The sequence below is a fragment of the Leucopleurus acutus genome (genome assembly GCF_964270905.1).
Source record: "Leucopleurus acutus genome assembly, chromosome: 7".
In the NCBI taxonomy this organism is placed as follows: Eukaryota; Metazoa; Chordata; class Mammalia; order Artiodactyla; family Delphinidae; genus Leucopleurus; species Leucopleurus acutus.
The window spans coordinates 32054763-32071986 of NC_139150.1; the positions used below are offsets into that span (position 1 = coordinate 32054763).

At 42.1% G+C, this 17224-nt stretch overlaps 1 protein-coding gene across 2 annotated transcripts in view; it reads right to left on the reverse strand.

The window, feature by feature from the left end:
• Window positions 1-1437: 1437 nt before the first annotated feature.
• The window catches only part of NR4A3 (nuclear receptor subfamily 4 group A member 3), a gene marked incomplete at its 3' end in the record, with an annotated part of 32948 nt that continues 17161 nt past the window's right edge, over window positions 1438-17224 (reverse strand). For both annotated transcript variants that reach the window (XM_082843673.1, XM_082843672.1), the window contains 3 exons: window positions 16732-16931; window positions 14351-14529; window positions 1438-1685 (listed from right to left, as the gene is read on the reverse strand). In XM_082843673.1, the coding sequence (XP_082699799.1) occupies window positions 1438-1685; window positions 14351-14529; window positions 16732-16931 (627 nt within the window). The remainder of the gene's footprint in view (window positions 1686-14350; window positions 14530-16731; window positions 16932-17224) is intronic.

The window sequence follows — 17224 nt, forward strand, 5'->3', positions numbered from 1 at the left end:
ATTTATATATATATTTGTTTATTTAATTTCTAATTGGTGTATCCAAGTTCACTGTGAACACCCCATTTAAGTATTCTGTAACTCAGCTTCCAGGAGCTGGTGGTCTTGCAATAAATACAGGCAAAGCTATTACAATATAACGTGCATACAAATGTTTATACAAATAAGGACACTATGCAACAAATTATCTCATAATAATATGGCATTAACAGTATAAACATACAAAAGGGAGTACGAACACGGAATGTTGAAACGCAGCCCACTAATCCTTTCTAAGTACTTACATTCACACTATTTTTTTTTTATAATAAGACTTGCTTGTTCTCCAAAATTGTCTCTTTAACCGATAACAAAAATTAAATTATATATATTTTAAAAACCTTATTATCCCTGGTGCTTACCCTGTATGATCCATTCCTACTCATTTGCATGTTCTCATCTAGGGTTCAAACGCTTAAAACTCATTGAATGCTCCTGGGCCTTCTGAATGAATGTGTCAGTCGGTTTCTATAATTGAAGAAAGTTTAGGGAACTCCAGCTGGATTTACCGAACATGACAAAAAAAGCTGTATTCAATCCATCTTATAATCTGAGCCCCCTTTAGGACAGTTGGACAGTCAGGGCAGGGATCTGTATCCATCAAGAATGGCCTAAATTCTTGGATGGACCATACCTCAGAAGGGTTCTAAAGGGCAGGTGGACAAAGCCTCTACTAGGAAAATGTGTCATTTGCTAACATGACTGCCTCCTTTCAATTTCCATATAAAATAAAGGAGAGTTAATAAACAAGACTTAGTAAGACAGCACTTTAAAAATTGCACTTGTATATGGAAGCGAACAGCCATTATCATTTTGCTATGTCTGATTTATAGGTAATCCTCCATCTTTCACCATTTGTTAAAATAAAATAAGGAAGAAAGAAATTAGGAAGAGGGAATTTCTGCTTTGTTTGCACCACATACGTACCCTTGATACAAGAAGTGTACTCTAAAGGGATCAATCTCAAGACACATCCTACCCTGGCGAACAACCCTTGGTTGTTCTTGTTTTTAAATACAAACCAACTATAATTGTATTCCCCAGAAAGAGTTTTAAAACAGTTATTATTTTTTTTTTTTTTCCTGCTGGGATAGCATTGTCCAAAAGTGCTTTGTTAGCAATTTCTTAGAAAACCCTCATGAACTATAACCCACCACACCCCAACCCCAAAGCCTAAATATAAAACACAACCCCAACACAATACTCTGCAAGTTTTCTGGCTTTCAGTTGTAAGGAAAAGTGCCAGAAAAAAAAAAAAAAAAAGTCTTTCATTTCTACAGGAGCTTGCTTTTTCTCTTAAGGAAGGACAGAAAATGGTAGGTGTCCAGACCCATCCCTCCGCTGCTTAGCAAGCGGCTGCTAGCGGATGAGGCAGCTCCCTGCTCAGGCTGCTTCTGTTCAGAAAGGCAGGGTATCCAGGAAGAGCTTGTCGATGATGGAAGGTGGAGACACCAAGTCTTCCAACTTCAGGTAGAAGATGCGCTGGAGGCCCAGGGTGCAGATCTTCCGCAGTTCTACCAGGGCACGTAGGACCTTGGGCTCAGTGGGCTCCAAAGCTTGTCCCTTACTCTGATGCTCTTTTAAGCTGCTTGTGATCTTGTTGCATAGCTCCTCCACTCTCTTTGGTTCTTTTAACCCATGTCGTTCTGCAGAGGGTTAGAAAAGGATAGAAAAATTTAGGAGGCAGTTACATCTTAAAAAACCCGGAATCCCTGGACTTCCCTGGTGGCGCAGTGGTTAAGAATCTGCCTGTCAATTCCGGGGACACAGGTTCGAGCCCTGGTCCAGGAAGATCCCACATGCCGTGGAGTAACTAAGCCTGTGAGCCACAACTACTGAGCCCGTGTGCCACAACTACTGAAGCCCGCGCACCTGGAGCCTGTGCTCCGCAACAAGAGAAGCCACCGCAATGAGAAGCCCACACACCGCAACGAAGAGTAGCCCCTGCTCAACACAACGAGAGAAAGCCCGCGTGCAGCAACAAAGACCCAACACAGCCAAAAATAAATTAAAAAAAAAACCAAACAAACAAACCCTGAATCCCTAATGGAGGCCTGTGTCCTGTTCTGCCAGTTGGGATGGCATTTTACAGTCAAAGTGCCCTCCCTCTTAGAGGTAGTTCATGGCCTTTGGTATTAAACAACAACAGGGATTGAATCCCAGTCCTGTCACTTACTCACTGTGTCCCCTTGAGTAAGTCTCTTAACTTCTGAGCCCCAGTTTCCTTATAAAATGAAGATAATAATCATACCCAATTCAGGGTTTCTGGGAGGATCAGCTTGGGCGTATAATGCAGATGAAGTACACAGTTCCCGTCACAGAGCCACACTGAGTGAGTAACAGAGTGGTTACTATTTTGCACACATTATCTGACTGAGGTCTTACAAAAGCCCCATCAGGAAGCAACTCTTTTTCAGAGTGAAATGGAAACACATCCAGGCAAATGAAAAAATGTTCCCATCTTGACACACTGGGTTGGTAAGTGTGGCTGTAATTTCCATTTGTTAATGCAAAGGCTGCCCTGCAAGACCCGATACAAAGCGCATTCTTGTATTTTCATGCTAACCAGCTGGAGAAGAATCCAGATTTTCTTTTCCTTGTTCTCCCAGCCCCATACTCCTATTGACCTACACCTGGCACACACCTACACCTGACCTACACCTGGTACAAAACACACGTTCCTCTGCTGTGGAGACGGAAAAGTCAAAGAGAAGAGAGGAGGCCCAGAGGAGGTGGTGCGAGCATTTTATAATGTGGCGAGACATGAACGCCAGTATCTTATATTTTATAAAACAATATATAAATAATCCCCATGTTAAATATTATGATCTCTTATTTTGTAAATAAGGTTAAATGGTTTTCCCAAAGTCACACAGCTGCTAAAAGCTGGGATTTGAACCCAGCCTTCTGAGGCAGACTCTGTCCTCTTGCTCCAGAGCAATGTTGCATCTCCTTGCAAACAGAAAGGAGCATGACATCCAGTACAAATCAATTTGCTCTCCCTCAGCATGTAGGTATCAGAGTCTCTTTCTGAGAGAAGAGAAGGAGAGAAGAGCTTGGCCCCTGTTATCTTAGTCAAAGTTTTCATCTCTTGGTATATTTACATGTAAAATAATAATTCTTGAGAGATGGAAGATCTCCATCCAATGGGAAATCAAGTACTAGTGTTTAATTTTTCCTACATTAATTTTTTTTTTAGTTGGGAATATTTTTGTTAGAAAAGTTAATTCCCCAAATCATCGGAAAAATGAAGCAACTATCTAGACACTTTTTTTTTCTCTTGCCCTAAATAAAAGGAGGCCCAGGAACCAGGAGATCTGCATTCTTCCCCAGCTTGGCTAGTTGTGTATGACTTGGGGAGCACCTTCCTCTCTAGAGCCCCTATGAAAAGGAAGGGATTGGATTTAATGACCTCTAAGGTCCCTTCCAGCTCTGATGCACATTTGTATATATTTGTAATTATATTAAAGTACAACCATGAAAATTGCCAGCAGCATCTCAGTGGGCTGTAACTTACAGGTCTCTCATCTCAATGCAACATAATATAGAGAAAAGGTGACTGAACTTGGAGTCAGACAGACCTGGGTTCTATTTTTGGTTCTGTTACTTACTAATCATGTGACCTAATTGCTCTAAGGCTCAACATCCTCCTAGGAAAATGGGGATTAAAGGGTGGTAGATACACAAGTCTTTGTTGTAGTCTTCTTCATTCTTTTCTGTGTTTCTTAAATATTACACAATGAATTGAAAGAAAAAGTATGATTATAATAAAGCTCGCCTCCATGGTTTATTGTGAGGTTCAGCTAAGAAGATGCTACCTAAAAGTGTTCTGCCAACTGTAGAGTGCTACATGCGTGGCACAGTCAGCCCCTAAGACAATACCTGACACATGGCAAATGGCTGGCAGCTGCAGGGTCAAACAAAGGAGATAAAGTCCCCTGACTCCCAAGCTTTGCAGTGCAGGATTTTGCTTTCCCCTAGGAAGCTATTAACTAATCAGCCCAGGTGCAAAGCTGTCCTCTATGGTTTATCTTTACTAAATACATAGTCCCCTTGTTTTAGTCTCAGAAGAAGCACTCAAGAGTGAACTTCAACTGCAATGGTGCTCTGCCTAAAGTTTTATTTTCCCCCAAAAGCAAAAAAGCTGGCTGCAAATTTGGCAGTAAATTTCAAGGGCTATAAAATGTTTGTAACCTCTGACCAAGTAATCCCATTCTTGGGAATTTATCTGAAGAAAACACTGAACAGAAGAATAAGACTATATGCATGAAGACATTTGGGGTAGCATCACCTATTTTAAAAAATGGAAAAAGACAAAGGGAAGAAGAATAGGGGAACTGTTAAGTGAAAAATGGTATGTTCTCATAATAGAAGATTCTGTAGACATCAAAAAGGACAAATATGAAGGCTGTGAAGCGACATGGCAAAATATATAATATCACATTAAATAAAGATTAGAATATAAAATGGTATCTAAGCTGTGCTTCCATCCATGTAAAAAGTATTTCTGCATATAGAGAAGGATGAAAGGAAACAGAAAAGTGAAAATATTCATGAGATTGTCAGATAACTCTTTTCCTTTCTTTTAAATATCCAGGTTAATGCTATTGGTATAATAAACAATGTTAAAATAGAACAAACTGGGATTTGGTCCTCTGAGAACCCCTCTAGTTGCTGTAACACGATCAAACAGTCATCTTGCTGATAGCAAATTCTATTAAATACTGAAATATATCAAATTAGGTTCATAATGCAGGGAGAGATGCTTTTCCCAGAATAAAATACCGATCCATTGATTTAAGCTTTCCCTTCCTTTCTGTGCCTCATGCCTTGCACTATATTCAAGATCCCATATTCATTATCAGGATAAAGAAACTGAGCAATGTGTGGGCTGGATTTCAGGAGGGGGTTGATTATGGAACCTTGTAACCAGACTTTCTCATGGCCAAACTCACAGAAGGTGCCTCGGAGTTTTCCCTGCTCTCCAACCAGTTGTGACTGCTCGATAACTATGGCAACCATTATTTATTCAGTGAATTCAAGTGGAGATCGATACCTCCTGCCAGCTGGATCAAGCCTAGGCCTGGAATTCCTTGAGGAATTCAGAGACACTCCTGTTAGAAGCCAAGGGCACCTTCTTTGTTGTTTTGAACAGCTACTGGATTTGTGGCTTCTTTACTCTTTCAAAAGGGCTGAGATAAAATTCAGTCTCCAGGCAAACTACTGCCGGCGGTCAGCAAGATTTTCAAATCTCTTGGGAGTCACTAAGTGTCTGGGACCTTCTGAGTAATTTGAAATTCCTTAAAACCCCAATCACTGGCATTTTAGTTTAAGGGACCCCCTTTCATCTTGCAGCTTGGTAAACATGGCTCCAGAGCTGACATACAGAGAGTTCATAAATTCTAGGGGAAAGCAGACATTCGGATTTTCCCCCTCCCTAGAGAATTATATACAGATTTCAGCTTAAGATCTTTGTCCACCACTAAATAAAATAAACTTCTCAGTATTTTTTGCATTTTGATCTACAACATTTTTACCCAATACTTCAGTATTTTAACTCAGCTTTATGTATTCAAAACTTTAAAATACAACTTATAGAAATGGTTACATAATGGATTTATATGTCATAACCGTAGAATACATGAATTGGAAAGAATTTGAGTTATTTAGTTCAAACTTTCTCCTAAGACAAGAATTCCCACTATGAGATACCACAAAGACAGTACCTGGCACCAGCTGGACTGGCAGTTCACTATTACACCCTGATAATAAAAATATATTTAATAGCACTTTACATTACATTTTTACTTAGATTATTTTACTGCACCCTCACAATAACCCTGTGAATTAGGCAGGACAAAGATGATCTTTATTTAATGAGTAAGAAGGCTAAGGCACAGAGAGTTAAGTGATTTGCCCATTGGTCAAAATGAACAAGTGGCTAATTTCCTTCACACCAAGTCCAGAGATATTTCTACTGTACCTGGTTGCCTTGAACACTGTTAGAATGTTCCTCCTCTTCCTGAGATTAACTCAGCCTCCCTGTAACTCCCTCCTACTTTCCGTGTACCTAATTAGCTAATTGACTAATTGCTTCTTTCCACAAATATTTGAGTATGTATTCTGTGCCAAGCAATGTTACAGCCACTGGGGTTAGAGCAGTGAACAAAACAGACAGACAACAGACCGCACTCCCACCCTGCGTGGTGTTAGTATCTAAAGACACTGCTGGGTTCCTGTTCATTCTGGCTATCCAGGCCATAGACATCTCTGCTAGGAGAGAGAGGAAGGCAGGCAGGGGGGAGGAGGAGAGACAGGAGGAAGGGAGGGAGAAGGGAGGAAACAGAGAGAGAGAGATGGAGAGAGAGGGGGAGGGACTGACTGAGTGAAATAATAAAGCTATTTAGGTTTGTGTTCATGTTCTTCCCTCTTCACCTAGTTAACATCTATTCATCCTTTAGATTGCAGATCAAATAATTCTTCAGGGAAGCTTCCCTTTTTACTCCCAGTCTAGATCATGTTCTCCTATGGCATTTTCTCTATTTTTTCCCTTTGAATGATATCAGGTTGAAATCAGATATTTTTGCGACAATTGCCTCCTCCTCCATTAAATGTAAGCTCCATGGGGCATAGACTGTACTTGCTCATCATTGTATCTCCAGCACCAAGCCTACTACATAGGAGATACCCAATAAATATCTGTTAAGTGAATATGTTAATGGAGGGACCTGTAAACTATATTAAATGAATACTAAACAGGTGGGCTGCTCAGAATAAATATACAAGCTGGGAGTTATTGAGAAGCTAACAACAGGAAAGAACTTAACAAACTCTAAAACCTACCACATCAGAAGCTTTTGGAACCAGATTTCCTGGATGTAAAGCCTTGCTCTATCACTTATTAGCTGGGTGACTTTGGGTCTGTTTCCACATTCATAAAATAGAGCTAATAATGGTACCTGCCTCATGAGTTGTTGTGAGAATTAGATGAATTAGGACATGTGAAGTATTTGGAACAATGCCTGGCATACAGTAAGTACTTAATAAATATTAGCAAGTATCTTCCACATCCCCAGCTCAACTTTCCCTTCAACTTTCCTTCAAATCAGCCACTTCTGAGTTGGCCTATTAATGATTCCACAATCCTCCCCGTCACTCTTACAATCATCTCTAACAATTTTTCTCCCCAGCTCATATTTAATCCACTGCAAGAACTTTGATTATTATCTCTGCAATGTTCCTTGCACCTATCTTCTCTCAGTCTCACTGCCTCTGGACCAGGTTTTCAATATCTGTTACCTATGTTGTTTTAATAGCTTTTGACTGGTCTCTCTGCTTCCCATCTCTGCTGTAACCCATCTCAGGTCCTTCCAAATCTATTTACTAAAGAACATTAAACAGATAACACAGGCAGAGGCCTTGGCACAGTGCCTCGCACTGAGTATTATAAAATGGTAGTTATTGTTAATTTCATGGAATCCTAATTACCAGTAGGTTCCCTTGTCTTTGCTACCCAAGTGTGGTCCCTAGATCAGCAGCACCAACATCACCTGGGAGCTTGTTAGAGTCTCAGGCCTTGCAGAGACCTACCTAATCAGAATCCTCAATTTAACAAGATGTCCAGTGATTTGCATGCATGTGAAAGCTGGAGAAGGTCTGTTATAGTCAACCCCAGTCCCCATAAGATGTTTGACCCAGTCTACAACTAGCGTTCATTTAGTCTCTGTTTTGTAAACCTCACTCCCCAAGGCAGAAACTCACTGTCCATGGTTGCTTATTCCAATTTCAAATAGTTCTGTCTTTTAGAAAGTTTTTCTTATGTTGAGCTAAATTTTGCCTTCCTACAGTTTCCAGGTCTGCCTCTTAGACCCACACAAGAAATGCCAAATCCTCTTCCTCACGGCAAGGATCAGGGGATGAGGAAAGGGGTGATGATACCATCAGGAACCTCAATAAGGAAAAGCAACTTCTGATTTTGAGCAGGTCTCCACACAGGCCAACCCAGCAACAGCAATAATACAGGTCCAGCCAAAGGAGAAGGAGAGGTGAGCAACTGGGGAGAGATGTGTGTGTAACTCAAACACCAACTAACAAACAGAACTTCCTGCTCGGAGCTCTACTTCTTTCTCTGGGAAGTCATCTCACTGCTGCTTCTCATGTCATAATAACATCCTTTACTGACAGGCAGTCCCAGAGACACTGAGCCCACGCTGATCAGGAAACCACAAGTCGGTCAGCAACCTGTGCTCAGGCTGTAATAGTGCTTTTCAGTCAGTCTGTCTGTCTTTGATCTATTAGAGCAGGTGTCTGTCTCCCCAGGGAGACCACAAACTCTTGGAGGGTAAGGGATTTTATGCCTGGCACATAGAAGATGCTCAATAAATATTACTGAGTCAATCTGAATTGAAATAAGGTAGTTCTCAGGAATTTTAACTATTTTCTACTAACAAAGTGGTGGGCTAAAAATAAATAATTCAGATTTTCCTAATTTGGGAAACTTTCTGCTATTCACAATTAACCCATTCATTCAACCAATATTTGCTTTGTGCCAGACACCTTTCAACGCTAAAGTAATTTTAAAGATGAATAAGACTCTCCCTGCCCTTAAGAAACCCTGGGTCTAGCTGGAAAAGAAAGACACAAAGAAATTGCTTAATGTGATGTGCGTAAACAATTGTAGGGATGCATCAACATTTTTATGGATTCTTAGAACAGCTAGCTCTTCCTGGAAGTAAAACTCCTACCATTTAGGATAATAGTAAAGGTTTGTCTAATCTTTTTTTCTGCAAAGTATACATTAGCTCATTCAATCTTTACAAGAAACCTACAAGTAGACATTATCATCCCTGTGAAAAACGACAAAACTGAGATTCAGAGAGGGTAAGGAACTTGCCCAAACTTGCAGAGCTAGGAAGTAAGCAGGGTGAAGACTTGAACTCAGCTCTCCAATCTCCAAACCTCATGATAACCTTTCTCCACTACCTTTTAAAAAAAACAGTATGGCCCTGCCAAGTTTTACACTTAGTTTTCCTTGCAATGTAGCCGATGGCTATATGTGATATAAAAACAGAGTAACCAGGTAACCATTTAGAGAGAACAGTGGAGCTCTGGGAAGACAGGTGGTAGAGGGTGTGGCAGGGTCAGCCACCTGCCAGGGTCTGCCATTTCACTGTTTCATTGCTTTCTGCCTCCTCCTCAGTCCCAGAATTCATGTTCCAATAAGACAAAGAAAAAGACTACAGAAAGAAAAGAGCATTTTCTACCTGACGGAAGACATGAGTAGGGAAAGAAAGCCACGGGGAACATTCTTTTAGTGTAGTGTTTTGCAAAATGGCATTTGGGCACTCAAGTTCCCTCCACCATCTGGTCCAAAATTGCCTTTCCAATCTTATTTCCCTTTTTACTATATGGGAAATGCATTTTACTCTGAGGTTAGGTCATAATTCTAGGCCATAAGATAAATATTACATAGAATCAATATTTTCTCCTGAAAATTCTTTACATTTCCCCAAAGTGCAGGACACACTCTCAGCTCTCACCACCAGAAGCAGAGAGACCATGGCCCACAGTGGATTCATGTCTTCTCTCTCACGCTCATTCAAAGACATAAAATCATCAAATGTAATAACTTGTACTCTTTTAATTTTTCTGTTCTTTCTACTGAGATTATATATAGGATTTAAAAGATACATAATGCAACTCCACCCTACTTGCTTTTCCCCAAAATGTGTTGAAGTGTTCCACTGCCATGCCCTTGCTATGCTGTTTCCTCCGTCTGGAATGTCCTTCCTCTAAATGGTCTCATTTCTTGATACCACCTCCTTGGGAAGCTATTCATGACCAGCACCTCCACTTTTCTTCACCTGCAAAGTGCTAGCAGTAGTCTGAACTTCCCCTGCACTTTTAAGGACCTGAGCACTCACCACCACACACTGAGTTCACTACATCATCATCATATATGACTTCCTAGTAGACCATACACTTTCTGACAGCAGAATTCACACATGACTCATCTTTGCATCCCTAGGGACTGCCACCATGCCCCACATATAGTAGGTCTTCAAGTATTTACTCAGTGAATGGATACTTATAATATAGTAATTCCACACTAACTTTCTATTTGGGGGGCTTCTTACTTGTTATACATAATTAACTGCAACTAGATACCACCTCATTGATATTCCATCAGAAGCAAACATTTCCATTACTGCTATGTCAGGAATATGTCACTGGAAAAGGGTAGATGAACTGGGGACCTAAAAACATTTGACAACCACAACTGTGGGGAATTCCCTTTCACTGTGCGAAAGGAGAGTGATCTGCAAGAAACCATTTCCTGCCCCACCTCACCACCTAGTTTTTCACCAGGGCACATAAAGAGAGGTGGAGGAAGAGGAAAAAAAAGAATTAGGGAACAAAGTCATGTTTGTACAAACTACCAATATTGTCCAGATTCTCGGAACCTTCCTGGAAAGCAAGACTGGTTAAATGTCTAAGACCCCATTTCCTTTTCATGAGTTCTGTGTGGTTTGGAGCAGAAGATTTTGGGATGAATTTTCTGCTGTCAATAGCCCAACTGATATTTGACAAGCACCCTTTATGGTCAATGGAGCTTATTTAGAAGTCAAGATTTCAGGGTAGCCCATATTCAAATGAAAATTAATATCCACAACAATGTGCACTGCTGTTGCTCAGGCATTGCCTTTGCTGCCATTTCCTGATGCTTTCACACATTTCAAACCCCCTCCGAACCAGCAAATCACAAAGAGAGTTCTGCGAGATCCAGAAATGAGAGAAGAGGCCTTCTTTTTCTTGTGTGTTATAACCACAGCACCTGTAACACCCAGCTCTGCACAGGCTGCAGGACTGAGCACAGGATCTGGATATAGCCCATCAAGGACTGGGCCCATTGTAAGTGCCCAGTAACTGCAGCTGAATTCCTTTAATATCGCTGTCCTTCTTTGAGCCTCTCTCAAGCATCCAAAGAGATATTCACCAAACACACTGCTTCTAAGGCCACCACCTGATTCCTCATGACACTGAGTTTGATTTTGGACCACCTAGGGTTTGCAGAAGGGGCAGGCGTGTGCCTCATTTGAGGGAGTCCCTGTTACCATCCCTCCAGGGTAGTGGATAAGTGGATAAGTGGATAGTGGATAAGTGGATAAGAGTGCTTATTCTGAATCCAGTTTAGCTACATCACAAATCTAATTTTCTGTAATCCTTACTGCCACCAGAGGCAATAGATATTATTCCCCCCATTTTACAGATGGGGGAACTGAAGTTCAGAGAAATGCATTTCTCAATAGTACGTACTTATTAAATACGCGATCCCAGATTCTAACCTGGGGATGGTGGTCTCCGAAATCCTTGCAATTTCTGCCATGCCAAACTGCTTCCTCCCTGAGCATGCCTCTACATAGATAGGCAGTGGATGAGCAGCTATAACTGCCGGACACACAGTAAACTGGAGGCAGAGACAAGACTAGCAACCACCTTCTCCTAATTCCTAGTTTGTATTCTGTGCACTGAACTGCCGATCTCTCCAGGTTGGGATTGCCTGGCACCCACCCGCATGCTGTGACCTCACTGTTGTCTATTAATTTCTACTTAAAGGGTAAAACAAAAAAAGATGTAGGCCTCAGGCCCTCCTCTTAAACCACAACTCTCACACCTGGACTGGTCTTTTCCCTCTTAGTCTCTTTCCTGCTAAAATCTGTGCTCAAAACCAGCCATCAGGGTAGACCTCTCTAAAATGCAAGCCTGGCCATGACGCTCATCTCTGTGGATCCCCCACTGCTCTCAAGATAACCCCCAATCTTCTCACCTAAGTGTAAAAGCTTCTTCATGCCCTGCCCCACCCTAACCTATCACACCAGTCTCATTTCCCATCACTATTTTTTTACACATTTCCTTCCTGAAACGTGTGACAGTCATATTTTCAATGGCTTTAGCACATTTTTATTTATGCCTAGAATTCTCACTCCTTCCATTTTAGCCTAGAGACATCCTAAGCTTTTATCAAAGACCAGCTCACATTACCTCTTTTTTTTTTTCCCCTGGTTTGGACATATTTACTTCTTTTTAAAAAATTTTTATTGGGGTATAGTTGATTTACAGTGTTGTGTTAGTTTCAGGTGTAGAGCAAAGCAAATCGGTTATACATACACATATATCCACTCTTTTTTTAGACTCTTTTATGTTACCTCTTTTGAGAAGACCACCCCCTACCATGGGTCTCTTAGCACTTTGTACCCACTCTCACATCCCCACCATAGCACTCAGCACCTTGTATCACACGGATTCTTTTGCATCTTCTATCTCCTCTAGGGATGTGTGTTATCATCTCTGAAAGCCCACTGACTTGCAGCAGAGTACCTAGATCAGGGGACACTTGTTGATATACTAGACTCAAAACCCATTTCCATAGAGACATGGCAATGTGCTGGCTTTATTCACGGAAAGCAAAGGTTGGCTCTACTTTTTGTCTGTTTTTCTAAATTAACTAAGTTTCATACTTTCTAGTTTTGAAGGTTTAACTGTCCTAGGAAGAGGTGAATGGTTTTAAAATTGAACTGAAGAGCTTTAGTTGAAAGGTAGCCTTTGAGCCAATTTCATTTCAGTACTGCTGGAGAAATATGTCTGTGCCTTAAATGGGTTTATTTTCTTCAGGTGCTCCCTTACGTTGCCATTTGAAAGCCCCCTTAATCAAATCCATACTCTTGGAGACAGAGTTTCTTTTTGTTTTGTTAATGGCTCCCTTGGAAGTCTCTGGAACCCTCACAAAAGAAGGGAGTTTCTCATCTAGCATCAAAGACCAGGAGGAGTCAGGTTCCACTTGGAATACTAAGGGAACATGCTAGTGTCCTATTCCTCCCACGGCACATGCTTTTACTCTTCTTGACCTTCACGTAAACCATTAAATGATGAACCAGCTTAGCCTCTTAAGGTACTCAGACACATCTCACTTTAGCTAACAGATGTCCCAAGAAGGTGCATATAGACAATGCATCAGACAGAAGGCCCATCTGTGCCACAGGATGCATCTGGTCCTCTGTGAAACTCATCACCTGCCTGAAAAACATGTTTTCCACGGCCAAGAGTGTAGCAAGAATCTGAAATTTAATCCTCAGTCCAACGGCCTAGGCCGTACTTGGGTCTGACGAAAAGGATGGGAGGTGCACCCCTGGTCTGGCTAGCCTCTTCTGGGGCCTCCATCTACTGTCACTGTCTCACCAGGCCCCTGTTTGATCAAGAAGGATGAGATCCAACAGGAAACTCTGAAAGGGTAAAGGGGCAAAGGGGAGCTGGGGCCTGCGGCCTCCAGCAGCCACAGGGAGATGGTATCCCCTCTCTTACCCACTGTGCCTTTCTCTTTCTCTCTCATTCTGCCTTGGAATCCTTTATCTCCCAAAGGATAGAGAGGGAGAGACACATAGGGGGAGAACGGCATAACAAAGAAGTTGAATATATTTTAGGCTTCTGCTTTTAACCCTTCAAAATCGTTGAGTTAAACCATTTTTGCTTTATATGAATATCCATTTTCCTCAGTCCTCTGCCAATCAAAGTTGCTAAATAAAGCTGTAAATAAATAAAGGTGTATTTTATGTGCGTGCAGTTCTTTGGTTTTACTTTGGGTTACTAGCCAAGGACTGGGGAAAGGGGAAGACTCGCCCCTCTGCCCCACAGGAACAGGCTGGTTAAGGTAATCTTCCTTCAAAACTCCCTGTAAAAATAACCCTGAAGCAGCGAGTCCAACTGCCCACAGAGGTCCTGTGGAAACTTAGATTTTCATATATTGGGTTTGTTGACAATAACCAAATAGACTGGGAATCCTCTTTCCTGGAAGTTCATGACAATAAGTTGCAGGTGTATGTCTCTTGTTTTTTTTTAAATTAATTAATTAATTTATTTTTGGCTGCATTGGGTCTTCATTGTTGTGCACGGGCTTTCTCTTGTTGCGGAACACAGGCTCTAGGCGCATGGGCTTTGGTAGTTGTGACTCGCGGGCTCTAGAGCGCAAGGCTCAGTAGTTGTGGCGCATGGGCTTAGTTGCTCTGCGGCATGTGGGATCTTCCCGGACCAGGGCTCGAACCCGTGTTCCCTGCATTAGCAGGCGGATTCTTAACCACTGCGCCACCACGGAAGTCCCTGTCTCTTGTTTTAAACTAGGGTAAACAGCAGATTTCAGCAAAGTGGCAATCAGTTTCCTAATTTCTTGTGTGTGTGACAGCCAAAGCCAGAAGCTACCATAAGCCAGGAAAGGAGAGGGGGACACAGTCCCTTCAAGTCACGGCAGGGTGGTGCTTACCTGTGATCATACTCAGTGCTGACAGGCAGGCTAAGGCTTGGATATCAAGGTTCAGGCTCTGCAAACTTAAAGAAAAGTCTTTAATGGAGTCGAGCCACTCCCCAAATCCACGAAGGCACTGAAGTCGATGCAGGACAAGTCCATTGCAGAACACAAACTTATCTTCAGCAGTGTTTGACCTACGAGAGAAAGTCGTGGTGGGTGAGGGACAGAGACACATTAAATAGGTCTGTTCAGTCTGTCCGGTGGGATAACAGCATAACACACAGGCACCCACACAGTCTTGGGGCAGCATCCAAAACCCAGCGTGGTGCTGTGAAACCTGCCCAGACGCCCTCCATGAACAAGATTGTGCTCCTGGGATAAACAACCACCACCAGGTGCCTGCTGACTTCCCTGGTGAGCCTCAGCCCTGGGGAGGCTCAGGGTAGGGCGTCTGCTCTCTTATGGCTACAAGCAGTTGCTGGCTCATCCTGGGACTCATGGATGGTGGGAGTGAAGCCCAGTGCCCAGTACTCTCTGCAGTGAACACGAGACTGTTCCCTTCAGTGCTCCTTCGCACTTCGCTCCTTCAACTTCCCTTTCATTTCCTTAAATGTCAAAAACTGATAAGGCCCGAGGCTAGACACTAAAATTCCATTGTGCAGACTCTAAAAACACCAAGTTTCTGCAAGCGCCAGAAATCAATGACAAACTAACAGTGGTCTAAAATAAAAACAGTCCTTATTTTGTATTACATTCTCTGCTTTAAACAGTGGGGCTGTAGAGGGTTATTTCTCAACCCATCCAGATAGTTTATATTATGTCCACAGCCATCCCATTCTTTTCTAATGAAAGGTGCCCTGGAACTTCTAGTGAGCACCACTTCGCTGTGGGGCCTTGGGCACTCCTTTAATCTTTCTGAGTTTCCTTTTCCTTATCTATCAAACAGGAATTATAATTGCTACCTCCAAAGAATGTTGTGGGAATTGAATGAAATAAAGGATTTGAAAGCTCATGCACAATGCCTGGTATACAAGAGGCCAATGAGTGTTAGGTGTAACTAATTCTGAATTCTAGGTGGTCCTTACCTTACTCATAAATTCCTTTAATTTTCAAATCTCTTGCCACATATTTCTCTCTCTTGGCCTTCTTCATTAACAAGTTAATGTCTCTTTAATTGTGCTTCTTGGATGAACAGCTTTATTCGTTCATTCACTCAGGAAGTATTTCCTGAGCACAAAGCCTGTGCCGTTCCTTAGCCAGACACTGGAGAACACCCGGTAAATAGGGCCTCTATGGTGCCTGCTCTCATGGAGCTTATCACCCACTTAATCCTTTGCTGCCTGCCTAATAGATGGTAGTCACATTGCTGGCTCAGCGTGGCTCCTGCACACACAGGACTGTAACTATGCTAACCACTGGCAGTCTAGTAGTAACTCCACCTCAGTCTCTCCCACAGATCCCTCCACAGAGGGACGCACGGGAGCGAATGATTCACCCTCAGGGTTTAAAACCCAGACCTCAGAACACCGGCATCAGAATCGCTGGAGCATGACTTAAAAATGCAGATTTCTGGACTTCCGAAATAGCTGGGAATGAGGCATGGGAATTTGCACTTTAAGTGAGAGTTTCTGGTAATATGGTATGAAACTGGGGAGGGGGTGGTAGGGAAGACAAAGAGGGGAAAGGTGATGATTTTTCCTATAAAATTGGTAACATGTTGGTACCATCTCCTATAAATATATAACTAAAAGGAAGGAAGGAAGATGAAATTTAAAATGCTAATGTGGACTTTAAGAGAGAAGCTTAGATCCCAGGTTCTAGCTTTTAGAAAAATCAGTTCCTTTTTGTGTTTGGTGTCATTGAGTGTCATAAGTTGAACCAAATCTTTTGATCCAGAAGCTATTCTCTTGGAGTAAACACTGGGGGTTGAGAAGCTGTGGGAACTCCTCAGCGCCCCATCTGGTGTATGAGAACAGCAACTTGTTAAATAGAAACTTGGGAGGTAAATGCAATGTTCAAGCAAATACTTGCTCCCAGGAGATACTTTATGCACCATGAGAATCTTCCTGGAATCACAGAATGTGAGCTACAAGGGGCTTCAGAGAACACCAAATCCAACATTCTCATTTTACAAAGAAGGAAACTAAATTTCTGGTGAGGCAAGTGACCTGCTCAGGGTCTTAGAGCAAGTCTGTATTAAAACTGAGACTAGAACCCAGGAGTCCCGGCTGCCAGCCCAGGGCTCCACCCACTGCTCAGTTTTTTAATGCCTGGTCAATATTTCATATGTCCACCTTGAGCAAACTTTTCACTGCTGACTTAGTTACAAACACAGCAGGTTTCAAACTTCTTCAAAGGAAGGAGTGGACTGAGGAAGATAAAATAAAAGTAATTACCTGATGGAAAGTCTGAGAACAAACAGCTCCAAAAAGGCTGATTCTATAAGTAATGTCTGATCTTCTTTGGGGAGATCAGTAAATCCGGGAATCTTTTCTGCCCAGCTTCTAGATACGTCAATGGAGGCTGTTAGAAGGTTGTAGAACTGTTGTACGTGCTCGGCATCTGTGCCTGCAGCGGCCTGGTCAGTGGGACAGTACTAGAATGCAAACCACAGATAGCGGCGTTATCTCAATCCAACAGGGATAACAGCATCATTTGTAGCTTGGCTCTTCCAAGATTTTCAACACTTAAATCCTTACTTTTAGGTGCCACAGTTTATAAAACCTTTTTGCATTCACAGTCTCATCGGATTCTCACAATAGCCCTGTGACATAGATAGAGTGGATTCTGTTACCACTTAATAGGCAATGAAATTTGCTTAAGTCCCATTAGTGTGGTGGTTTTCAATCCTGACTGCAATCATCTGGGGAGCTTTAAAAAAACACTCAT